At 40.4% G+C, this 26657-nt stretch overlaps 1 protein-coding gene across 1 annotated transcript in view; it reads left to right on the plus strand.

The window, feature by feature from the left end:
- The window catches only part of suco (SUN domain containing ossification factor), a 44463-nt gene that overhangs the window by 4046 nt on the left and 13760 nt on the right, over positions 1-26657 (plus strand). The window contains 11 exon segments of the mRNA XM_054602312.1: positions 14409-14529; positions 17193-17294; positions 17911-18242; positions 19143-19268; positions 19598-19805; positions 21178-21289; positions 21799-21926; positions 22693-22760; positions 22860-22967; positions 24662-24767; positions 26558-26578. Of these exon segments, the coding sequence (XP_054458287.1) occupies positions 14409-14529; positions 17193-17294; positions 17911-18242; positions 19143-19268; positions 19598-19805; positions 21178-21289; positions 21799-21926; positions 22693-22760; positions 22860-22967; positions 24662-24767; positions 26558-26578 (1432 nt within the window).

Consider the following 26657-nt stretch of genomic DNA (forward strand, 5'->3'; position numbering starts at 1 on the left):
TTTGTCTCCTGACAGCATGAAATATGGCCAATAGTAGCTAACATGGATGAATTAAAACTTGCCCAATCATGAACAAATTCCTGAGTTAGCAACCTCTACTTCTTCTACTCTGTTTACTGGAGGATTACAGCCATATGCATAGCTTTTAGTGCTAACTTCTGACAAAACTTCACTGTAGCAGAGTTTATTTTCTCAAAACCAGTTGATGGAAACGCTCCTGATTTAGATTTCTTTTTTTTTGCAACATCTGAAAAAATAAATTTGTCAATTGAATAGAAACACTGCAAGTGGAATAGAGATGGCTCTGTGGCTGTTTTTTGGCTGTTCCAAGCATGAAAGTTGAAACGGGAGGTTTGCAGTTGAAGGTGAAATGGAAGCTAACAAAGCCTTCCTTGGGACATGACGATGTTGCTTACTTAAGCCTTTCCCTGAAGCTCATTAACCCCTTGTTGTAACTTTATGGTCCTGTAATAATGTATGGCTGCTGTGATTTTACAGCATGTGCATCTACATGTGCTTGTTTTTGCGCTCCTCTCTCATCCGACCACTCCTTTGCTGTTCTTGTTGTTCCGTAATATCTCACATGTGAAGGTGTAAACACCTCTGGTCATTTTCATAGCGTTAAACTATTTTGAATATTTTAACCGCGCATTTGCCTCATTCTGACTTCATGAGCAGGTGGTCAAAAGAGTTTATGAGCAGTAAATATTCTAACCCAACCAGGAGGTATTCAGCACACTGTCTTTTATAGTCTGAAGGACATGTTTTATATTAATTAATAATGAGTTGCAGATGTCTAAAACCTCCTCAATAATTACTTATGCATAAGCGCCAACATGCTGCACAGTCACGCTATGCAAGTCATGTGCATGTGGACACACGTATGCACAGATAAGACATACATGATTTCATGATGTTGTGTTCAAGTCCGTGTACTAGAGACTTATCTCGCATTTTAAATTATCTTATCATGGAAATGATTAAATTAGCCAGCACTTACACAGTTCAGAGCGGTGTCAATGCATGTTCCAATCTGTTACGGCGTGGTAATCTGATAGGCTTCTGTTCTTATCCTTTCTTGACTAACTTTCTTAGTAAAGATGCAGCAGCATATCTCAACTCTTAACTAAATGGTATATAAGGTACTCTTTTTTTTTCACATAGTTTTGATTTACTTACAAACAATTGAATTGGATGTGTTTCTAAAACCAAACCAAAAAAAAAGCCACAAGGTCATTTGTCAACATGACATTTGGCCTACATGTCAAAAAAACAGCAGAATCATCTTGTTTTGCAAGAAAAACCAGGCCCAGCCCACTGTTTCAAACTCCTTACTTGTTTGTTATTTTTTCTCTCTAAATTTAATCAAAGATCACCAGATGATGTCCGTCTGCATTTTTTTGAATTTAATTAAAATAACAAATCAAATGAATTACTTTATCAGCAGAAAAAAAGATAATTTAAGTTATTTGTTTTATTTGATATCATATTATGATATAAAATGAAATTTCTTTGTATTTTTTTTTTTGTATCTTGACAGATAAAATAAGCAATTTGAAGACGGCGCTGTTGGTCTTAGCGAAAAAAGATTCTTGTCATAAGATTTAGCTTTTAAACAGTATACTGTTCTATTATCCTCTAGATAAGACTATTTCCATTCTTCTGTCTGAGTCCGATCAGCTGCTAATGGGTGCACACCATGTAAATCTCCCCTGAAAAACCTTCCCTTTCCAGGACTGTTGGCTTAGAGAGACTGGAGGCTCAGTAACTGAGTCCATCTCTCTGTTGTTGTAGCAGAGTTCAGCGCTGCAGGCTGGCAGCTCCAGTTCTGTGTGAGGAGACAGAACCGGACTGGCACTCCAGAGCTCACTATTGTTCCTGCCCACTGGCCATGGAGGCTGCCGAGCACACTGAGGGCTGCCGGCCTTCCTGTTTCCCAGCTGAACCGCTCAACTGTATGTTGATGCTTTACGCTGGCAGCTCTTTATTACATGAGAAATGTGAAGTAGTCGGAGTGAGCCAACACCTGAGGTTAAAAAAAAATAGTTTTTACTTCTCACACCTGTAGTAAACAGAATCATCGATTTGGTAGAGAAAGACTTAATAGAAACCAGACTTTATTAGTCTACTTTTTCTTTGCTAACCTGACGTAAATACCAACATGATAGTTGAATAACAAACAGATATCTGCTTTGATGTCACCATATTTTGAGTTATGACTAGTGTAAAGTATTATTTCCTCTGTTTTCACTTGGTTGTTAAGTCCATCTTGTCTCTAACTTCCTTTTGGAGGTGGAGATGAATTGCTGAAACGCTTTCAGTTGTCTGCGATGAACCCCATAACAGTACCATTTTGCAAAAAGACGCACATTAAGATACTCTTCTTTACTTTTTGGTCATCAGGAACTTCTTTGCAGGATCCTGTTGCTTGCATAAGGTTTTTTTGTGAATACGAAAGTCAGTAAGAGTTGAATGCAGGCCAGCAGCCTGAGGCTCTGTCAGCGGTTGGAAAGAAAATGCCACTGTTTACCACGTCGTTGAATAGTACTCTGAAGGTGGAGATTGTTGGGTCTTAAAAGGTGGAGACTTGCGTCAAAACGCCCAGTAGACATAATGCGTGTGTTTACCTGTGTGTATGAGAAGAGGGCAGAGAGTTTATTGATGTGACTGTTTAACAACTGAGCGTTCAGTTTGAGCTTCTTTTTGTGGTTCTACACGACAATAAACATATTTTCTCCAAGCAATTAACTGTGAAAGTTGTTTACCAGGTTTTTAATTGTACGTTGTCGGAGTCTAAAACCATTTAAGGCATGAATACTTTCCAAGTCAAGTTGTTTAACTCATCTCTAGATGTTTCTGATGGCTGGATGCTGTGTATATGCTCTGAAGTTTTGGATAGTTCATTACACAAAAATCAGGAGTTGCTTTTTTTTTTTTTCCTGCAAAGTCACTAGTTCTCTCTTCTTGAAAATGCTCTGGTTTCTTCTCTTCCCCTCCCCCTCTCTGGCTCACTGCTCTTCACTGTTTACCTCATGCAGCTCCCCAACAGCCTGCTTCAACCGTGTGGGGGGGGGGCGTCGATTTCTCTTTTTCTTTGAAGGTTTAGTAATGTATACAGCAAGTATGTGACTTTGCACATGTGTGTCCTTTTTAACTGTATGGGTGAGGGCAATGTGCAGAAAGATACCCTGTCCATTGTTGACACACATGGCTAAAGAACATTGTGTACTAAAGCCCATTATGACATGTTTTTCTGAGGCTCGCATGTAAAGTCACACCAATATCATCAAATCTACTTTCCTCAAGCCGCCTGCTGAATAACAGATCCAGTTATCTTATATTAGGCCAAAATAATTAGATTAATAATGTTTCCTTGCCCGTTAGGAGGCCACGGTTTGCATTGGAGGATGTATGTTACATGTTTCACCAAGCTTCAGCACATGGAGTACACTGTGTACTTTTGGGAATGTTTAATGAGCATGTGTTCTCCTGCTGTGCCCGACCATGTGTACATGCTGAAAAACCATGCGTGTGTATTGTTGTATCCACATCCCCCCCAATGCTAACCCACAATGGCAAAGTGGCTTTTCTCTATCAAATGACATTATATCACATGACTGCGTCCTTCAGTCCCATTGTCCTGTGCCGATGTTCCTGATGTCAGATTCCCAAGCCTCTTTGATCCCAGTGTGACTGGGACTGCTGGGATGCTTCACAGTGTCACAGCTTCACTGTACTGCGACTTTTGTTCCTTTTGTCGAGCTCTTTATCGAAGAAGACGTGTGTTAAATGTCGCCGGTAAATATGCAGGCATTTAACAGATGGGTAAAGATCAAATGGAAACATTAAATCCCACCTTTTAAGGATTTCCTTAGTCAAGCCAGATGGTATAATTACTTCATTATATGACCAGTAACCTAAATACATGTAAAATATAGGCTAAGCTTGACACATTTATATGTTGAACACAGGCGGCAACCTCCAGTTCTGACGAGGGAAACCAATGCGGACTCCTCTGGTTCCAAAAAAGAAGTCAGATTGTATAGAAATCTATGAGAAAATGACCCTACTTCTTGGTAAACATGAGTTTATGGTCTCAAGTGCTAGTTTTGAATCTTCTTCAATACAACATGATGTTCGTTTAGTAAACTATGGTCCCATTGAGAGTCAAATAGACCATAAAGCAGGGTATGCTTTAGGGCGGGGCTACCTTGTGATTGACAGGTCGCTACCAGAGCCGTATACGGCCTCACTACCTCACTCATCTGCAGTCAAATTATGGTCACTTCCGTTCTCTGCTGCCGCAACAAAATGCATCATGTTGTGGGTGGCCAGTTATGGCTGCATGCTTAAGGACTCGTGGTTGCACTGACTCATGCTTTCTAAAAACAGTTTCTTACCTGTTTATTTTACTGCCATTGACTGCCTGACACCTCACTCACTAGGGTAGGGTGTAGGGGACGCAAGTGACAACACGGCCGAGTACGCTCACTTTGAGTGTTTTGGTCGTTATCTTTGGATGACAGAGCTAGCAGTAAACACACTCATGAGCACATCACCGCCACCCTGCTACGTGGGCAGACGGCTCTGTCAGTTTAATTTCTTTTTGGTAAGATTGTATAACGTGTCGTATGTGACTTTGAACCTTGCTTGCATACATCACCGCTTGTTTTGGAGTTTGAATGATGTGTCTTACGATGCTTTACAGCCCCTTGGTGTCTAGAAGGTTGTATCCATTCAATCACAGATAACGAAACTACCAGTACACACACTGCTGAGTACCTCTCAGTCGCTGCTCTACGGCCAGAGACACAGTTGGGGAAAACAGCTTGCAGACTTTTGTTTTAGATTTTGTGTTTAGAAAATGTTGTATGTACCACTTAGAGATATTGTTGTGTTATTAAGACTAAATTATATTTTCTAAATTGTTGCATAAATGATTTAATGGACAACACACGTATCCATGACTGTTCAGTTTTGGTTCTGGATAATAATATCCTTAATGTCAGCAGGATGCGGGCCTTGTAGGCTGAGGTAACCCTTCAGCAACAGCAGTCTTTCTTCCACCAGGTGACTTGGCTCCTTTGGTTTCTACACAGGCGAGTTTCCAAATAGAGGTCATTCTGTTCATTCCCACACTACATCCTAGAAAAGGCTCCTGTGTAAATTGTAAAGGATTTCTGTGCGTCAGAGAGCCGGTGTAGTCAAGGAGGGATCCTTATAGATCAGCAGCAAACAAGCTTTACAAATAGCTTAATTATGAGAGCATGTGGTCTTTCATTATATTAAATGAACTCAAGTGGTTTGTCAAACTGATTATCTGACTTTAAGAACAAACAGGATGCAGTGGTGTCGTTCTACCAGGAACTACTGGGCCTTTGCCAGTCAGTTCAGTCACATGGCATTTTTACGAGAATACTAAAGCGACCAATCAAGTTCTCTTTCAACGGAAAAGGTGACATCTGTTTGTTGGCACTATGCCGCTCTATTGCTTAAGCAAAGCTTTATTAATCCAAGCCAATATTATAACTCAATTTAACTTATTTATTCCCTTAAATGCAGGTGGTGGATTGATATCTTATGCTTGACCGCAATTATTTCTCTACTCGTCCAATACAGCAAGTTGGCAAGAAAACCACCACTCCAATTCCATTAGTAGCGGTAATGTAGCATGGGGCTAATGTGTCTGAAGCAGCAATGTAAAAAACATCTATTCCCATCCTTTCACTTGGCCCCGCTGTTTATTAGTGAATGATCCTTCAGTGAAGTCTCTTAAAACCAAGCTTCTCCGTGGTATTGATCTGCTCGCTAGCGAACAGCAAGGGGGATTCAAATTGTGCCTAAGTATGGTAAAGATACTTTGATTATGTCATTACTGATAAATAATTAGCTGGTTAAAAACGTATCGATGGGTTTTTGCCTAAAGTTGGTATGAAACTCTCCTGGCCAGTCCAAAATAGTTTCAGTGAATGGATGGGGAAAGTGGTCAGATGTACAAAGAGTATGAGGAATATGCAGAACATCTGGCTTTGACTGTTCATTTCTGAATCTTAGTTTTTAATTTGACAGTCCTTGAGTCTAGATTAGAACCATATTTATTTCAGGCAAAAGTTAGAGCCGTCCTTGTTTTCAAAGAAAATACTGGCTGAACTTTTTTACTTTGTTAGTATTTTCTCCTAAAACAATGCTGCGTGGTAAAGGAAAGATGGACCCTAACATGACATGAAATATTTAGAATTGCAGCAGACAGTTGGTGTGATTAGCCTTCTTAAAGACATTACTAGTAGAGGATCTAAAGTATAGTGTGATAAACTGATGAGGTCAGCTGCAGTTTATAATCCTATCAAATTCTTCTCTGACTTTGAATCCACATTTAGGTAGATAAAGTTCAGTCTAGATTAATCGTAGGCTACTATTTTAGTTAATGGTGTTCAGGGTGTTCAGTTCTTGGTGTGAAGGTAGAATCAGGATCAGAAATGGTTTATTGCCAAGTATGTTTGCACTTTTTATGGAATCTGACAGTGATTGGTGCAGAACAATACACGCAGTGCAACACTATGAAGACATAATAAAAATGTACAATAGAATAAGATAAACAAACAAAAGTCAGAGTTTCTTATAATATTTTAATAAAGGGTCTATATAAAGTGTAGTTTTTATTCTTTTTCATTCTTTTTTTTTTTTAGATCAAATGGTTGCCATTGCATGCTGAAATCCTTGTCTGTCATGACAACTTGATCATCACTCAAAATGTCCTGGAAATGATCTCTAAAAAGAGTGGGAACCCTGTTCATTCATTGACAATAAAAATAACTTATTGTAACCCGTCACTAGCAGAGCCTCCGGGTAGCTGACCTGAAGTCAGTGTGTATTTGGTGAATGTAGCGTAGGTAAGGTCCTGTTCAGAAATGTTTGTGTGGCCTTGTTGGAGAGCTCTTCCCCAGTTCATCCACCCTGTCCTGGCTGCCCCGATGATGCACCAGTGTAGAGGATTATGGAGGATCAGCAGGCTTTAAAACATAGTGCCGCTCTACATTATTCCATGCTCCGATGTGGAGGATAAATCTGAACACACGCACGCAAACTCACAAACAAACACAAACGTGCTCGGTCCTAAAGGCTGGTCGTTTTAGGCTCTTTTTAGGCCCCCCCCACTCTTCCTCTGAACAGTGACGACATGTTTTTGTCTGCCTGGCAGATGCGCTGGCCTACTTTTACTGGCGAGCCTCGGCTGGCACTCCTCCCTGGCCCACAATCCACCTCTGCCCACGTGGATCCTGGATTCTCTCCCCTCAGTTGTTTTTTTCCTCCTTATCTCCCTCTGACTGTTATTTTTTTTCTCTCCCCTGTCAGCTCTGTGGAGGTAAACAATATGTTGTAGTGGTTCAAAAAGATAACATTTAGAATTATTGCTGGTTTACGATGACTTCAGAGCAGATGGAATGATTTTTTTGGGACGCTGGCCAAAAATATGTAGTCTTAAACCTTGTAGACCAGCTGCTATAACAAAACAAAACGACAAAAATAATCTGTATCTGACACTATGGATCATCAATGAAAGCGTGATAAGGAGATCTCTAAAAGTTATATTTGCTCCTGTTTCTTTTGTGCCAATCTGATCCTGGATCCGTGACTCACATCCTAAACTGTTGGTTGAATAAGGACTCTCTACCTGCATGAAGGATTTATTTTTTATAGATGATGCTCTGTGAGCAAACAGCTGGTATTATTTGGCTTTATTGCCGTGTGTGTTTGCTCTCACAAAGCTTGTGATTTGGCTTCGGTGTGTTATGAGATCAGTTTATAAGAAAACCTGAACTCGTAACATCATCAAGTTCTTCTCCATTAGCCTCTCTGACTTTATTAACTCATCTCCCAGAGCCACACAATGCCCATCAAGAATAATCTGAACTTTAGTGGAAAACATCACAAGACTTTGGAAATATAGAAGACAGACTATTCACATTACTGTTAAATGAAAAATCAAGAAGACCATAATAATGGAGTGACTTCAGTGTTTTATCAACCAGTTTGTCCTCTCCCTCCTCTTATGAAACTGTCTTCTCTGTGTTGTGTCACAGCAGTTGATACGGTGACCAAGTTTTAGTTTTTCTTATCCAAGACAATTAAGGACGGACTTCATGAGTGTTCATCACGTGCTGTTGGTTCAAGGCTGTGTGAGTGTGTGTGTGGGTGTGAGAGAAGCTGTTCTGAGATTAAGGCCAGGTTAAAGAAAGGCAGCAGCTAATCTGCCCTGTCCCTGGTTATATATATGTACTGTGTGTGTTGCTGTGTCATGCTACAAGAAAGATGGTAAAGAGTCAATGGGTAGAATAAAGGATGATGGAGAGGAAGAGTAGGACTCGGAGCGACACACATTTCACAATTCACACATGTTGTCATGCTCGACGCCTCTGAAAACTTTTTTTGTCACCAGGCTGCCTGAGAAGAGATCAAAGCCCAGTTTGCATGCCGTGCAGCTGGTGATCATATTTGCCTGGCTGCAGACAGATGAATCTATCTTCAGCCTGTTTGTTCTCTGCAGTTTTGTCTGCTCTGTGTCAACCCGGTCGGTTGGTACAGGACAGTTGATTTATACCACGTCTCCCGGTTCTGTATGGTCCTAAAGCCAACAGGAAATATCGGAGGATTTGGCTGTTCGGAACCAGCAGAGACAGCGTATCAGGACACGTTGACAGTTTGTGTCTGTGTGTATCCACACAAAGCTGTTCTGCTTTTAATTGTATTGTTGTGCATCAAATGAAATGATGATGGGGAAAAAGAAGTATGGATCTGTTTTTGGTCGACTCCTTCAGAGATGTAGAGGTGCCGTTCTCATGCATCCTGTTGTTTCCCTGTTAATGCTGCATTATGCACAACAAACCTGTGTTGAAATCAGCAAGATGAGCTAGTTAGCGTTAGCAGCTATGAAAAGTCCTGCGGAGCTAAATAACAGAGCTAAAAGAGGATGCATTGAGTTACATTATGATGTGTTCAAGCTCTATTCAGTAGAAATGAGTATTGGGCAAAGTTAATAACTAATGTCATCAAGATGTGTTCAAATGTAATCTTGTAAAAAAAGATTCTTTCATAGCAATTAGAGAATAAATGATGACCTGTTTAACTTATTTATTTTGTTCTAACGCACTGGTATTCCAGCGTTACTCAGTATCGTCCCATACGCAAGTTCAGGTATCTTCAGGAAGGAAGACAAAAATATGGTGGCTGTGGCGTAGTGGAGAGCAAGGTAGTTCTCCAATCAGAGGATCGGTGGTTCGATACCCGGGTTCGGCAGTCGATGTGTCCTTGGGCAAGACACTTAACCCCAAGTTGCTCCTGAAGGCTTGCCATCGGTGTGGACTGGATGATGAATGTTAGTTAGAGTCTGATGGTGGCACCTTGCATGGTAGCCTGTCATCAGTGTGTGAATGGGTGAATGATATGTAATATACTACTGATTGTAAGTCGCTTTGGATAAAAGCGTCTGCTAAATGACTGACTGTAATGACTGTAATGTAATATGGTGCCGGAACATCTCTACAGTTATGAATATTACAAAATCATCGTGCTCTTTGAAGCCAGTGAAGAGTAAAAACCTGAAAGGCTTCTTTAAAACCTCCAGGTGCTTCTGAAGTGGGACAGGAAACGGGGATAGAGAGCGAGAATGAGCATGAGTGCTGCTGACTCATTAGTCTAGCCTCGGGCTCCTCCTTCATTATTTTGGCATTGACCCAATACTGGTGTGTAAAGAACATTATAAACCTCACTTGAAGTTTTTCTTTGTGCATTTTTCTACGTTTGTGGGTCATATGTTCCCCCTCCCTTTTTTTTTTATTTTTTATAACTGTTTGAATTATAAAAGTAGGCCACGCCCCCTTCCATCAGTTGAAGGAATGTCATCACTCGGGTCTTTCTTTGCGTTCATGGAGATGAGGCTGCGGGGGAGGCGTCGTTTCACAGTGTGGGCTTTTGGTTTACAGGTAGCTCAGTAAATACGGGGATTTTTTTGCGGCCCTGAATTGCTCCACATGTTTTTATCCCTGTATTTGAATTTTGTATTATTCAGATAACACTCTGACTTGGCAGGTCCCAGTTAAACATTGGTTCAGTGAGTCACAAACGCGGCAGTCAGTGTTATTTGAGTCCACAGTCATCACGGAAGTTTACCCAGAATTGTTAACTCTGTGACGTGTTGAACCTGCACTGTGAGATCTGTTTGTGTCCCATTTGTATTTACACAAGTAAATGTTCTTAATCGGGGCGATTGAAGGCCCTTTAAAAAAACGATAAGCAACGTTCGGGAAAATAATCAGATCGATAACAAAATAATTCAATTAAGCCAATTTCACTAGTCAGCATTATTAAAAATGACCTGTAAATACATATTTAAAAATACATTTTACAACTTTTTAAGAATGAAATGAATAATATGCACAGTTAAGTGACTGTTAAAGTTCAGCCTTACAGGTCCTTATCTAAAATGAGACTGTGAAACAGCCAAGGTTTGTTTCAGTGGATATGCAGCAACAAAGAGGCCTTGATACAAAAAATATGCACATCAACCCTTTGCAAAGTATTCAGACCATGTGAGACCTTTTGGAAATATGTAAAGCAATTCAAAGGCCCTGTGGCATCCTGTGCACAGATACCAGTCGTGTTATCTGAAGGTTTTTGAATATTTAGATCATGTAAACATTCAACAGAGATCCACACTAATGATGCTTTAATGTAAGCAAATTACAGCTTAAAAGACTGTACCATCTTCTGTTTGGAACAAATGCAGTTCAAACTAAAATTTTATATCTGCCAATTGAGAGGTACTCAATTAAGATACAATACAAGTTTTTGTCGTATGTAAAGTGATATACAGGTCAAGACTTCGAATCTCAGCAGCAGCGTTGATACAATACAAGTTTCTGTCGTATGTGAAGTGATATACAGGTCAAGACTTCTGACTTCACTGCTCTATAACCACCCTTTAGAGTCTGAGTGGGAAAGACTTACCGTATGTCTGGAGATCTTCCCCTGATCTTGATTATACATCCTCTTACTCTGCTTTTTTCAACATTGACTTTCGTTTTCTCTTGGACTGTCTCTGTACCGCTTTGTTTCACTTTAAACTCTTTCCCAACCCCTTCTTTATCTCTCTTCGGTCTGCTTGGCTCGGCATGGATACGTGAACAGAAAGAACCGGCTATGAGTCATTCCTGAATAAACTTCAAAGGTTTTACAGACCACAAAGAGTTGAATTACTTTTAGATACGGTATTGTGTCGGAGGGATTGGAAGAAAGCTGAGAGATTTGCTTCTTGATGTCTAGCTATGGTCAGACTGTTGATGGCTTTTTCTATACAGCATCGTCAGAAGCTGTTGTGATCTCTGGGTGTGTTATCTGACATGATTGTTCCTGTCGGGGCATAAAGTAGCTCTGTTTTGACTGAACATGCAACTTATCTCTTGTTTTAATCTACCCTTATCGTCAACAGTCAGTTACTAAGCTACGGATGAATAGGTAACATTTCTATAAACTTGAAAATATCTTCACGTTATTCCAAAATATAGACATTAATCATCGTTTTTTTTGTTGTACAAGGATAAGGATGCACTGATCCGATATTTGAGTCAATACGGACTCAAATAGCTGGATGGGTATTGATGACAATGGGGTCCAATCTATTCAGCTTAATTCTTTGTTTACGTCTGATTGCACATGCTCCTACTACAGTACATCATAGCAAGTATTATGGAGCTTAACAACAAACATGTCAGCTGTTGGAGGTATTCTATGCTCGCTTCGCCAACAAGCTCTACGGCTTCTTGAAATATCTGCAAAGCCAATGTATGGCAGCAGCACCGCAAAACACAACACAACCAACACCTTCAATGGCAACATGCCCATGAGTTCAATTAGACTTTTAGCAGTTTTTACCACGTTGCTGGTGCACGGTATGTTATTTTGATGATAAATAACAATCCAGTACATTGATATCTATGTGTTTATTTGTTACGTTTTGTTTTACGTTAGGAAAGCAATGTTTAAGTCAAGCCTGATGTTGCCTAACACGAAAAAGAATGATCCCAGTAACCTACACATAGTGAGGCATACCGCTTATTAATTAATTTAAACACAGGATCGGTACTCGGTATTGGTATCAGGACTGAAAAAGCTGGATTGGTTCATCCCTATACAACGCTCCATTTTGTCTTTACAGTTTACACTCTGTTTTGTAATTTTGTTACAGTCAAATACGTGGAACATGTCCTTCCTGTACATCCTTGGATGGTTGAGAGTTTGAAGGGGGAAACGGGAGACATTCGAAACCCAGTGCTACATAGTTTAAAGCTATGGATCCAAGTTTAGCCCTGGAGCCTATACAGTTCATGTGTACTCCATAGCATCTGTCTGTACACCTTTCAGCTCTTAGGTTTCCCTCACTAGCTTTGTGGCCCTTTTTAGGAATCTATACAGAGAGGTATTTACTCACGTAGGAACATGCACAGTTTCGTCAACGGGGGGTCCAAAAACAACAGCAGTGAATGTCATGTCCTGGAGTCAGCTGTCCCTTTTTTTTATAAGAAGTGACATTTTGTATGGTCGACATTCTGACGCAGATAAATCCATCACGGGCCTCAGTAGACTTTACTGCAACATCGCCAAAAGACATGTTGTATTTACAGTAATGGGTCAAAACTCTTGTCTGAAAACAACTTGTGTATAAGTAGCTTAGTTGTCATTGAGTTGTCATTTGTTCATAAATGTGATGGGTTTGCAGCACCGCTTTCATAGAACCCTTTTTTAACAAATCAAGTCTCAGCTGGATGTTCTTTTCATCTTTTGTCTCGTCATTCAGTCCGCTCAGAAGTTAATGAACAGAACGCAGACGTAGAGGCTCTGTGGATGACAGCGCCCTGACTCCCACATTGTGAATATGCACCCTCACTGCTCGTCTCCCTCCGTCCTGACAGCCAGGCTGACAGGGCGCTAACACGACTGTCCATGGGGGGGGGGAGGGGCGCCCGCTCCAGTTTCAGAATCACATGGTGTTTCTGTGTGAGCTCGGTGTCTTTGGGACTCTTTGCGTCACTGATGCAAAGTGTTGTCGAGTGCTGCTGCTTTCAGGTTTAAACAATGTAAAATTAAGCAATCTGCTGTCATTCTTGTTCAAGTTTGAAGAAATGATGCGTAGATATTGTCTGTGGGTGAGCAATTGGGAAAACCCTTTTGGCGTCATAGCAGTAACATGTTTAGACAGACCTCATGTCAATCAGCTTCTCTCTCCTGTTGCTTCATTATTCACCTGATTTCAATTCTACTGATGTGATAACCAACTGACAACCAGCCGCCTCTCCTCTCTGTCGTTTTCTTATGGCTTCTTATCCTTTACATTTCTAATCATTTTTAATTCTCTATCATTATACGTTGAGTATTAAAGTGCATATAGTCCTGTATTGAAAATCTGACTTTGAAAGTAGTTCAACATCAGTGAGTAGAGGCGATGGCATCTGCTAACTAAAGTGAAGTGGTTTGAGGTCATAAATGGATATCGTGATACAAAGTAACTTCTTCTAAATTGAGAATAACGGGCACTTACTAAGTCAAATTTCTCAGAATATCTGGTTGTTTTGCACTGAAGTTCTTGAGAAATATACAAAACCATGTGGTTATTTGATTGATGAATAACCAGAAAACATGTTACATTGTGATATATATCTCTACCTAGATATGATGGTAGTGTCCTGTGGTTCAGACGAGCACTATAGGGGGTGGTGAATGTCCAATAAGGGATTTATGAAGGAAAATATACAGGTGTTTATCACGACTCTGTGCCAGAGAGGACCAACCAACTTTGTGCAACACCTGAATAAGTTGCAGCAACACTCGGTCCCTGTTTAAGCCTTACGGGTAGAAAGGATCAAGGAGGAGAGGAGGTAGAGATGATTCAAAGGAATGCAGTTTGCCTTCAGCAGCTTGCAAGAATACACTAATAACAGCAGTGGAATTTTGGTTACACTGTTTATTTATTCATGATATTTCACTTTTATTTTGCCTCCTCGTTCACCAGATTTTAACCTTTTGACCTTTGAATGTGCACGAGGAAAAAACACAAAGTGAGAGTGATAAACCCAGCCTGCTTTGACCTCATGCACTCACAGTATATTTTCTTTGCCTGTGTCCAAAGAGTTTGTGTCAGTTCTTTCCCCCCCCCCAAAAAAGGGAAGGAAGTGCTATCACTGTGAAGGATGTGATGTAGTGAAACCTCAGCATTTTTTTAAGTTCAAAGGCACCCACAGCTTGCAAAAATATTGTGCTGTTTAGCTCCTAATCTTTGTCTTAAACCCGTACTGTAACAAGTTGATGCAGCGTTTTAATGATGACATTTTCTTCTTCCCACCTTCTCTATGTTTCAGGTACCCCAGTCAATATGTGTGTAGTTCAGAGCAAAGCTCGTCTGGCTCTGGTCAGTCTGCGGGGGATGGAAACCTGGAGGGCCAGGAGCCGGAGCCGGAGCAGGACTCCACGCAACACAAGGTTTGTGCAAGTTTTGTGCCATTTTACCAGGGATCACTAGGATTTAATCATTACTAGTACTGTTATCGATACAGCTTATTGGTTCTTTTTGATTATTTTGTGAAAAAAAGGACAATTAATTAAGAAAATAATGGACATTGGTTTATTATTCTTGTATATAAACAAATACTCTTTCTTGAGCAGCTATACAAGAAGTTTCAAAATCTTTAAAGTACATTCGCAACTTAACAATTAGCATTTAATTTATTAGCCTATTCTTATTATCACACTCATTATGGGATCGCTAACTTGACCTACAGTGGACTAGGATGGACGGCTGCTCTCCAACAAGCATAAACTTTAATACTCCGGGTTTTATTCATTTAGAACCGGTTCCTGTTTAGAACGAGGTGTCAGGGGGCATCCCTACTTTTTACATGTTTCAAAATCATTGAATCAGTCAGTCACATTAAGCATTTGCTTTTGATAAACAGCTATATTAAAGATTGTTGTAGTCTGATCTTAATAAAAAAGGAGTTCAGATTTACCGGACTGCTTGTATTGATTGATGCTCTTTGTAGTGATGTGGTAACTTCAGGATGCGACACATTAAGATGCATTGAGAATCGTTGACAGGTGATTCACACCTCTTAATGGTTGGATATTCGGTGTGGTTAACATTGCTGGTTCGTCTCGTTGGCCGGCTGTGACCAGTATTACATTACATTACATTATTAGACTTTGCTGCTCGTGGCGAAAATGTTGGGTCACGCACTTTAATGACCCACTAACCCCTGGGTGTGAAGTGGGAGGCTTGGATAGAGGAGGAGGAGTAGCTATGAAGAATAAGTTGAGAAAGTCAGGGAGGTCCTGGAGGAGGGAGGGAGGGAGAGGGGGTATTGCATAAAGGTTTGTTGTCGTTCCACCATTTTTCTTTAACTTTACAACTGTTAGTCTCGTAGGATTGAAACGGCAAAGAGGGAACGCAATGGACAGTACGTAAAGATTAGACCCTTTTTAACGGTAAACAAACAAATACTTAGAAAGCAGCCCAGGTACACGATGTCAAGGACATAGGTTTCTCTGTGTAATGAGTCATAGAGGTGAGGTTGTGATATAGAACAGGACCCGCCCTCTGGAGTTAAAGTATACAAAGTTTACCAATCTTTACTTATTTGTCCTTTTTTTTTTTTTTTTTTTTTTTTTTATAAAGCTTTATTGTCCGGTCCAATATCTATACTACCATATTATTGATTATGCCACAACGAGATTAAGTATTAAGTATGTCCAAATACATAGTATGTCATGAAGTGTTTTATAATTGTATCATCTATAATTAAGTCAGATTTGAAACCGTGTCTTATGTGTTTTCTATTTTTTTATGGTTTTAATATTTATACATATTTTATTTCTTCTTATTTCACTCATTTTTTATTTCTTTTTACTGTTTTACAATTCTCAAGATATTCAGTGCTGTTTTTTGTTTGTTTTTGTTTTCTTAACTTAATTTAGTGTCCATGAGTCTCTCATATTCTCTATATTCGTTAATCTTATTTTGATACTGTCAATCATTTGATTAGTTTGAGAGGTGCTATATGACTAAAGCTTGATTGATTAATTGAAATGCAGTTTTCCAAAAACACCATGATGTTCTACTACATCTTGTAAAATGTTTGCAGTATGCAAGCCAGCATGCTTTTCTAGCTATTTGGACCCACAATCCTTTGCAGAGTGGATATATGGCAAGACACTTAACCCCAAGTTGCTCCTGAAGGCTTGCCATCGGTGTGGACTGGATGATGAATGTTAGTTAGAGTCTGATGGTGGCAGCTTGCATGGTAGCCTGTCATCAGTGTGTGAATGGGTGAATGATATGTAATATACTACTGACTGTAAGTCGCTTTGGATAAAAGCGTCTGCTAAATGACTGTAATGTAATGTAATGTAATATGATAAAGAGGAAGTAGTATGTCCCAATTGAATGCATACTGCATGCAACAGTTTGTATTTTTGTAAGGGTTGCAGTATGTATCTAAAGTTTAGGTTTTGGAACACAGCTTTAGTGAGTAATGCTGGAGACAAATCTTCTGAGGACGTCCTTCCATCAAAGTGGTTGTAACAGGAGTTTTCCTGAGGTGGACTGTTTCTGGCTCAGAGCTGGATCTGGGTTAAATATGTGATACCCTCAGCTGTTATGAATGGGCACAAAAGTGTGTGTGTGTGTGTGTGTGTGTGTGTGTGTGTGTGTGTGTGTGTGTGTGTGTGTGTGTGTGTGTGTGTGTGTGTGTGTGTGTGTGTGTGTGTGTGTGTGTGTGTGTGTGTGTGTGTGTGTGTGTGTGAGTGAATCAATTTGGGGAAGAAAGTGTGTTGTTTGTGTGCATGTGTGAGCCCAGAAGAAGGGGAATCATTGTTTATGGTCCAGAAACAAACAGGCGTGCCAGGCCCGTTCACCAGGCCTGGCAGTCTGTCATCAGTCTTATAACGCTGCCTTTGTTTAGCAACAAAAGGCTTGTTCACAACCTGAGATGCAATGACCTTTTGCATTTGACATTTTTGCAATAAAAAAAAAAATAGTTTAAACATAATCCATCAATGATGTCTTGTTAAGAGCTTTTATTGTCATCCTGTGACGGTTCTTCATTTTTACGCTCATAGATTTTTCTTTAAATGTCTTTTCACTCTAGGTGTTGGAAGAATGGACGACACACACATCATATGATATGGGACTGGAGACAGAGAGAGCAGCACTAGAGAAGCTTCAAACACACAATGTACACCAAGAACAGGTAATGTCACATATCTACCAGTTAATAAAGGCTCTCAAAACTGCTGTAGGAATGGAAACAGAGACAAAAAAATCCCTAAAATATGCATCAGAACCAAGACAAATTTTGAGATCAGTGTATTTTAAATTATATTCAAGCAACAAATATACAAGCAAATATTCCTTGTTTTCTTCTTTACCACACACTTCAAAAGGGTCCTTGTCTATTGTTATAACTACTAATTAATAGGACAAGACTACTATTTTAGTTTTTATCAACTACTCCCACAAATTAATATATCTTATTTTTTTCACTTAATAACATTGATCAATGCTCGTCTAGTGAAACACTCTGATCTTTCATATTGGATTCTAAATGTGCTCGCTATTCATCGTACTGGGTATGTTGCCCTGTTTTGGAAAAATGGTTGACCTCACATGATTGTCATGATAAAAATGATATTGACATATCGCCTTTCTTTAATCAAACCCCTTTTGTTGTTTAAAATAAACTTGATGAACTGGTTGAAAACAGCGGTGAGCTAATAATGTAGTAATGCTATCATGTTTTGTTATGTTTTTCAGCTGTTGATGGATTTTCTTTTACATGTAAATGTTTTTGTGCTTCCTCTCACCAGACTGTGAATCCTCGGGATGCTGTGGCGGAAGATACCAAGCCTGACCCAGAGTCTGATACTGTACCCGTTGCCTCTGAGCCAGAACCCCACCCAGACCCCCAGACTGATGTGGACCTGCAGACCGCAGACACACAGGACCACGACCAGGAAGTCCCTGAGTCCTCCACTCCAGAACCAGTTCCAGCACAGGGCCAAGTCTCCGCCGACGCCCCGGCAGAGATCGTCAGCGACCCCCCCGCCGCACACGCCGGTCTGGACTCAAACCCAGCCACATCCCCAGATGAAGCTGAAAACACACCTACCTCACAGAGCGCCGGTCAGACCCACACAGGGTAAGCTCAGATTCACTTCCTCATTCCAGAGACCTTTTTTCTCTGGCATTAGTTAGAAGTTGGCTTTAACCACAGAGAAGTCACATTGGCAAACTGAAATTATTATCTTCGATGGTTAAGAAAATACATGTTCTTCTTTTAATGGTTAAAGCCAATTTCAACCAAATACACCATTGCATATCTGATATTTGTGTTGGTTAACTTCTGTTCCCTTCAGTTTTTTTTATTTAATTTTTTTTTTTTTTATTTTATACCATTTTTTTTTTTATAATTTTTTTTATTTAAATTATATTAATTATTTTAATGCATTTAATTCAATTCAGTTACATTTTTCTTTTTGTTATTATTATTTGTATTATTTTTCTTTTCTTTTCTTTATTTTTATTTTACCACTGTTAATGACTGAACACAAACTGAAAGAGAAGCTCAAAGGAGAGTTGGTTTCACTGGATATTTCAAAGTCACTTTTCATGGAGCTGGTGGCAAACATCAAGAAACTGACATGGAACTGATAATACACAGGGACATTTTGTCTCATGGACTTTGGTAACGGGAGTTCACGGGCGTTGTTGAGAATCACCAGAGTGGACATGAAACTTTGGCCAAGACAGTCAGGATTTCCCCTGTGTCAAACCTTCAAGAATAATATTTCCATCCAGAGGCAACTTCTGCATTCAACTCCTTTCTCAAAGCAAAATCTGGACATTTAAAGACGTCCACATCAGCTGCCCCACCAGCGAGCGACCTCCCCCCCCCTCCTTTGTCCATCCATTTCTTTTTCTCTACCCTCTCCCTCTAGCTCTCCTCTCCTCTCCCTCATCCCCTCCCCCCTCCTCTCTCTCCCCTTCCTCCCCAGTGTGAGGAGGTGTCCGTAAACGCCATGTCCTTTCTTTCCCTCAGTGCGGTGCGGGTTGAACTCCCAGTAGACAACTTTGTCTTTGCTGAGCACTCTGATGCACAGTGCGGGGTCATCCCCCCCGAACTGGCAACCTGTGAATACCTCCCTTTTGGCAGGCCTCTCTTCAGGTGAGTTTTTATCAAACCCCGGGAAGCCAATCAAAGCACAGAGACAGGTAATCAAGGTACAAGCTACACCTCTCTGCTGTGCTCAACCGTCGCCCGCTGGCCTTGCTCTCCACTTCTTTTTCTGTTTCCATCGTTCTGCCTGCTCACAACCAAGGTCAATTCTGTCAAATAAATGGAATTTAAAGAGATTTTTTTTTTTTTTTTTAAATGATTTTATGCGAAGTACTTCGTTGTGTTCTAATCCACTCTTTATCCTTCTTCCTCCTTTCTCCATTACCATCTCTTCCCTCCTCCCTCTCCGCCTCATTGGCCCCGTGTCTGTCCTATAGTGTGGATGAGGCCGGCAAAGAGGACCAGCCGTCAGACCAGATCCAGAGTTCTGGTCCTGAAGCAGAGGTCCAGTCTACACCAGGCCACGTGGACCCGGAACAACAACAACAACAACAACAACAGAAAAAGCAGCAGCAGGAACTGGAGGATGGGCTGACTGATTTGGACCAGGAGGGCAACACTTCTCAACACCAACAAGAGCAGCAGGTCAGCAGCTTGTTGTGTTAATCACATGTATTATTGCTTTATAAGTTCAGTGGAGAAACAGCAGAAATCCAAAGCTTTTTAATCAAAACTGAATGCAAGAATTGTCAGTGAAGCACTAAAATCTTCATCAGCAGGACAATGTGGAGGTCTACATGAATGCAGGTCCTCTTATGAGTCCCAGTGTGGTTTTTAGCATGCTGTGAATCTTTTCAGTAGGTATGGGCAAAGACACAAATGTGTCATAATGAAAAAAATAAAAATAAATCACAACTGTCCGCTTCCTGGACATCATGCCTGTCTTTTTATCGAACAATGCACCGTCAATGTGCACGGTTCATGTGATACAATAGATACTTAGAGTAACATCATAATGAATTATAACAAATATTCAAATAGTAGTATATTATAAAGATAAAAACAGAATGTCATACATTTATTATGGTAATATAATACACTAGAAGTACCTTTATAATTCATTATAAAATGATGTTATAAAGTGTTATGAATATTTATGAGTGCTTATACTATGATTATGCAGCACAATACTCAGTTTATAAGGCATTTAAAGTACATTTATAATGCATTATAGACATGGGCAATAGAAAATTCAGTTCTCAATGTTACAGCACACAGACACCCCAGTGAGATAAAACTACGATCCGTGTTTGTCATTTTTGCGTGGTCAGTCCTTTCAGTACAACATCTCACTGCTGCCTGGATTGCCATGAAAGCTATAAATATTCAGTGTGCACAGCTGTTCTTGCAAAGGGCAACATTTGAATGTTACAAGTAGCAAACGCTGAGTCAACTTGCTGCTTTCAGTTGCTCTTTCCATGGTTGAAGGGTAATGAGAGACGAGGGTATCCGGTGGAACTTAACTTGGTTTCAGGGGGATTGAGTGCATTGTGTTTTTGTTTTGCTGTTTTGTAGCAAAGATCTAGCCACTAATCTAGATGTGGCTGGGAATGACTCCTGAAAAACGTGCATGGGAGTTTACAAAATAGGCCGTCTAAGTTGCTGGATTTTAAGGCTCAGACTGGCTTGCGAGGTCCAAAAGGGTGCTTATATAATCCATCAGTATGTTATGCACAGCTCAGTGCATGTCAATGCTTTAGTGGCCAGGGGGCTAGCTGAATACCATGCGTGTGTGTCAGAGGATGGTGGTCATTGCATGCAAAATCATGTAGTGGCTCACTGATGCCAGGATACAAATAATCATATTTAGCAATATTAGATTTATTTGCAGCGTGCTGTACTATGCTATGTCAAGATATTAGCATATTTAGGACATTATGTGATTTGTAGTTTTGTTGATGTACACAGTTTGTCATCATGGGCCTGTGTGTGTGATACTCCCGTCTGTGTGTTTCAGGCAGGGCATGCCAGTACAGCCAGGGAGAACGATCCCTCAGTGCCCAGCAAAGAAGACATCCCCACCTTCGACGAGTGGAAGAAACAAGTCATGGAGGTGGAGAAGGAGAAGAGTGAGTGCATACATTATTAAAACACCCATTTAGACACACACGGATGGAAAAAGGGAGAACATCACATCAGCAGCTAAGTGCAATGTTCCGCTTTTAAGTTCGGGTCACTTACCACAAGCTGGAAAACTCAGAGAAATCCTGATGATGTAAATCTCATTTTGTGACACGGGCCCTGGCGCAGTGTGCACCGCTGGCTCTGTCGACAAAGGAGGCCTTCATATGTCTGTTTTAATCTACATCTTATTGCTTCTTTTTTGCATTGTCTTCCTCTATCATCTCTCTCTTGCTTCCTTCCTTTTGTTCTATTCCTGTCTATCTCACTCACATCTCCCTCCCTCCCTCTCTCTCTCTCTCTTCTGCCTGTGCACGCCATGTGCAGTGGTCAGCAGAGCGTGTGTTTATGTGTGTTGCGTAACCTCTCTACTTGTTCCTCTCAGGCGACATTCTTTTTTTTATTTATTTTTTCCAGTGTCTGTAATGGGCCTAAATTTACCCCTCCCTCTGTCCAGGTCAGTCTCTCCATACCTCAACCAGCGGCAGCCCCCATCCGGTGAAGAAGGTCCAGAAAAACTTCAAGAATAACTACGCCTCCGTGGAGTGTGGAGCCAAGATCCTCTCTGCCAACAACGAGGCCAAGGTTAACCACTCGTCCCCTGATGCAGACACACCAACACATACACTCACACAGCTAAGGATACAGACCATCCTTTTATCAGAGGGTGGATGAAACCTGCTTCAAAATCTAAAGTGTATTTTTCAACCTGCACCATATTTTTCTGTGTTTTTGTGTCTAATGGTGAGAACAATTTCTGAAATTGGTCCCGTATTGAGTGAGAGTGCTGAAGCTAGCAGAACAGGCTCCAGTGTTATCATATCTTGCAAATCCTCACCAGCAATGTGCGTCCACTAAAAGAGTATAGTCTAAAATCGCATATCACAAATATGACTACTGATACTAACAGCAGCAGTGGATATAATAGAACGATAATGATAATAGAGCACTAATAGTAATAGAAATGTGACAAAAGGAGAGCACAGAAAGCCTAGCTTAGTGTTATCTGAAAGATTTTCAATGTCAGGGCTGAATATTTAGGTGATTTCGACAATGTGGATCAAATGCGACGTTCTCCTTGAGTGAGATTTTGTATTTCTCTTTAGGTTTTTTCCATAATGTTGTTAGACACTTATAATAACAATCTTAGCCTGTAAGCAGCAAAAACAAGCACTTTTAGTGGAAGAAAAAGAATTAAAGCTTGACCTGGGACATATGTTTAGTCTTACAAGAAACAATGATCACTGTGTTTTGGCTGGTAAATAATAAAATAAATTAAATCAAAAACTTGTGAGGATGATGATGGTGGTGGATGCTAATTCGCTTTCTCCTTCTTCTGTCTCGTGTTCAGAGCACTTCAGCTATTCTCATGGAGAATATGGACCTTTACATGCTAAATCCTTGCAGCAACAAAATATGGTGAGTTCACTGACACACTACTATTACAGTGATTTTAAAGCTGCAAGTTTCATATGAGTTTATCTTTTAATCAATATTCTCTTTTTTACCTCCATCCAGGTTTGTGATAGAGCTCTGTGAGCCTATTCAAGTCAAGCAGCTGGACATTGCTAACTTTGAGCTCTTCTCATCGACACCTAAAGACTTTTTAGTTTCTATCAGTGACAGGTAAACTCGCACTGTTCAATTTCAACCAATATTGAAATGGATTGACATGTTCTCAAAGGCATGTGGTGGGTGTGTGACAAACACATTAATATTTTTTCTGTGGCGTTCACAGTGCATCATCTCCTTCAATTGATAAACAATTAAGTAAATGGCGAGGAAGGATCTTTGCAGATAAGGAAAAGCTCTCCAAAATAAAACTTTTAAAGGGAAACTTGTACAACTCTTAAGTGGATATCCAATCAGTTTTGATGTTAAATGTAGTGCATTGAAGCAATAAATTCTTCAGTGCGTGCTATATTGACCCAGAAATCTGAGTTCACAGCTGCTAAATCTGTAGTTCTTCCTGCATCCAGCGCTGACATTTGACGTGACTGTGACAAAGGTGGATGAAAGGAGGAGCTTACAGGCTGCTATTTGAGCTTGGATCTCTAGTCTCCGCCTCTGGACAGCGAGGGGGCGTTCTCCAGATGCTGCTCAAAAACAGAACTTTCTTAGCCTGTTTCCATTGTTTAAAAAAAATCTGAACTTCCTTGTTCTCTTTTCTTGTATTGCAAACTAGCATGTCATATTAATGTTACCGACAGAAAAAATGGCGTGCCAAAATATAAATATGCAGAGCATGCATTTTACAGTATTTCAGCTGACCCAGTTATTCAGCCGCGTTTGTTCGAGTCGGTGTAATCGACCGCAGAAATGCAGCGGAGAGAGGCCGAGACTGGGGCCTCATTAGCCGTGCAAAGAGGACACGACCAGCAGATACCCTCCAGGCATAAGAAACTTGCAATGCATCCTGGTACATGTAGATACTGATCTGCAGACAGGAGAGCTCAACCTTCTCGGTCAATACAGCACGCACAGAGGAATTTATTGCCTCAATTGACAACTTTTACCTTCAACACTGATTGGACAGACCCATAAAAAGGTGGTGAATTGTCCCTTTAACGTGGAAAAAAAAACATGCAGTAGATGCATATGTACACAATAAACAACTTGATGAAATTACAGTATAGACAAAATGATGGATAAAGTATAAACATTTATGAAGAATAGACCAGGAAGGATGTCGAGCAGCTTTCATGTGTTTGAACTCTTTCATAAAACATAAATAAGAAGTAGTATTGGTCAAGTTTTGCATGAACAGAAACCTGCAATTATCATATTTTGTAGCCTGAACCATGGCTGCACATGGACATGCACATCTGACACAATTGGTTTAATGAACATGTCATGATATCGTTATACAAAATTCAAAACATGTAGCCAAATTTGAATTCTTAAGAAATTACTTAAATGCCACTAGGTTAATTATGATGGATTGTTGTTTTAATATGATGCGTGAGAGAAGATTTTCAGTGAAAGGGATGACTCATTGCCTCCTCTTCAAACAGCATCACATTAAACCACCAGTACATTTTCAAATCGTCTTCTTCCTTCTGTATTATCAGCTCTAACTTTAGTGCTTCCAGAGCTGGTGATGTCTGCGTTCTGTATTTCACCGTAGGGAATTTATTTCCAGCATGACCTCGCACCACAATTCATAAATTCAACCCTCTGGCACGGAGAGACAGACCTCCAGTCACACCGAGCCCAGTGGCATTTACACAGAGCCTTTGAGAACATGTCACGTTGTATGTTGAAGTACACTGTATCCCCTCACATGTGCTCCTCTTACTTTTCTCTTGTTCTGTCTGCAGATATCCTACCAACAAGTGGGTAAAGCTTGGTACTTTTCATGGCCGTGATGAGCGCATAGTCCAGAGCTTCCCACTGGATGAGCAGCTCTACGCTAAATATGTGAAGGTACTGCTTCTTCTCTTCCTCCTGCTGTAACATTAAAGTGGCCCTATTATGCTTTTCCACTTTTTCCCTCTTCTTTAGTGTGTTATATATATATATATATATTTGTGTATATGTAAAAGGTCCGTAGAGTGTTAAACCTGAAGTCCACGCCTAAAAGGAGTTACCCTCCCCCTCAGAAGCTCCTGAAACGACTCCATTGAATTCTCTCCTTCACTTCCGTAACTTTATGAGGTCACAATGTTACAGAAGTGACGTAAAACTCCCTCCGGCTAGTTTGGCCCTCAAACAACAAAAGAGAGAGACGGAGCTGAAATGTGAAACATTGACCAATCACAACAGAGCGGGCTAGCTGACCAATCAGAGCAGACTCTGCTTTCTGGAGGGAGGAGCAAGCGTTACAACGGAGCGTTTCAGAGAGAGGGTGAGAAGAGGTGCTGCAGGACAGCCAGGATGAGAAAAACAAGGAGGATTATGAGCATTAACGCATGTAAACATGTTGTAACTGTAACTTGAGATAAAAATATGCACCCGGAAAATAGCATAATAGGGCCTGTTTAATGTCCCCAGGAGAGGAGCGACAAACAATGAATTTATTCATCCTCAGTATTTTATTACAGCTCCTAGTTAATGGACACACAACACACACAGACACATGCTTCATATACATGGGTTAAAGCTCAGGGGACCCTCTTATGACCTCATGGTAAATTAGCCATCAGCGCTGCCTTTAACCTCCTCCCTTGACTGGATGAAGCAATGTGACTCTGTGTGAATGACTGTGAGGGCGTGTGTCCATGACAGAGTTTCACTTGTGAGAGCTAAAGGGCATTTACACATTCCCGTTGGGTTGATTTAGATTTTAGATTTTGGGTGTCACAACTTGTCGGGCCAAGTTGGTCCAAATCTGTTGACAAATGCTGCCAACAGTCTGTTTCATAAATCATTGGGGTGTGACGTTAAAGGATTACAGTTGTCTTATCCTGAAGTGATTTACATAAATATGAAAGCACCCAGAGGCAAGTGAGAAAACAAAATTCTCATGAAGCATTTTCTTTAAGTCTGATGTAAGTTGTTTTCTCTCCTGGGTTTATGACTTAAGAACAGGTTAAAAAAAAACTTTTGCCAGGATCATTCATCGAAGTTACTGTTTTGTTTTTTTCATCTGTGAAGGTGTACAGATGTTCCAACCAAGATTCATTGAAATTTAAGACTTTCAGACATTTTATTTTTACCATATCTGCATCACCCAATATTAGTAGCTATGCTTTTCTGAACTGTCTCTCCTCTCATACTTCTTCCCCTCATTGTTGCTCACTAAATATTCACTGTGCAGGTTTGTTAAACAGTTGATTAATGCTCTGATGATTATCCTTTTTTTATGTGGGTGTGATGTGCGGGTGCTTACTGTGATTCATGTGCTCTGTTATGAAATAATTGTCTGTTTTATTACATAAACTGAGTTTTGTCTGGAGGATTTCAGGATTATCTACTTTGGTTCCAGTGATCTAAGCAGCTGGAAATGTCTAACTGTCATGTTTTACGTCCGTCTGTCTCTCTGTCTTGCTTGTGATTCTCTCTTACTGCTTGTTAGAAAACCTCTTCCTAGTACCTTTCCCTGTTTCAGAACAAAGATCCAGCGTGTACCGGCATCGTGTTTTTGTCTTATCAAACAGCTGGACTGTAACCAAATGCTTGACTTGCTCTGTAGCTTGAATCAGTCTTTACTGATTTTCTCTCTCTTTGTTTTATTTCTCTCCTTCTGTCCTTCGCCTGTCTTCCTCTCGCATCAGATGTTCATCAAGTACATAAAGGTTAGCACTCTTCTCTCTCTGTCGCTGTGAAACGCACTCTTGTAATAATCAAACACTGTAACGGGTATGCTTTTGGCAG

This window comes from Anoplopoma fimbria, chromosome 8 (assembly GCF_027596085.1).
Source record: "Anoplopoma fimbria isolate UVic2021 breed Golden Eagle Sablefish chromosome 8, Afim_UVic_2022, whole genome shotgun sequence".
In the NCBI taxonomy this organism is placed as follows: Eukaryota; Metazoa; Chordata; class Actinopteri; order Perciformes; family Anoplopomatidae; genus Anoplopoma; species Anoplopoma fimbria.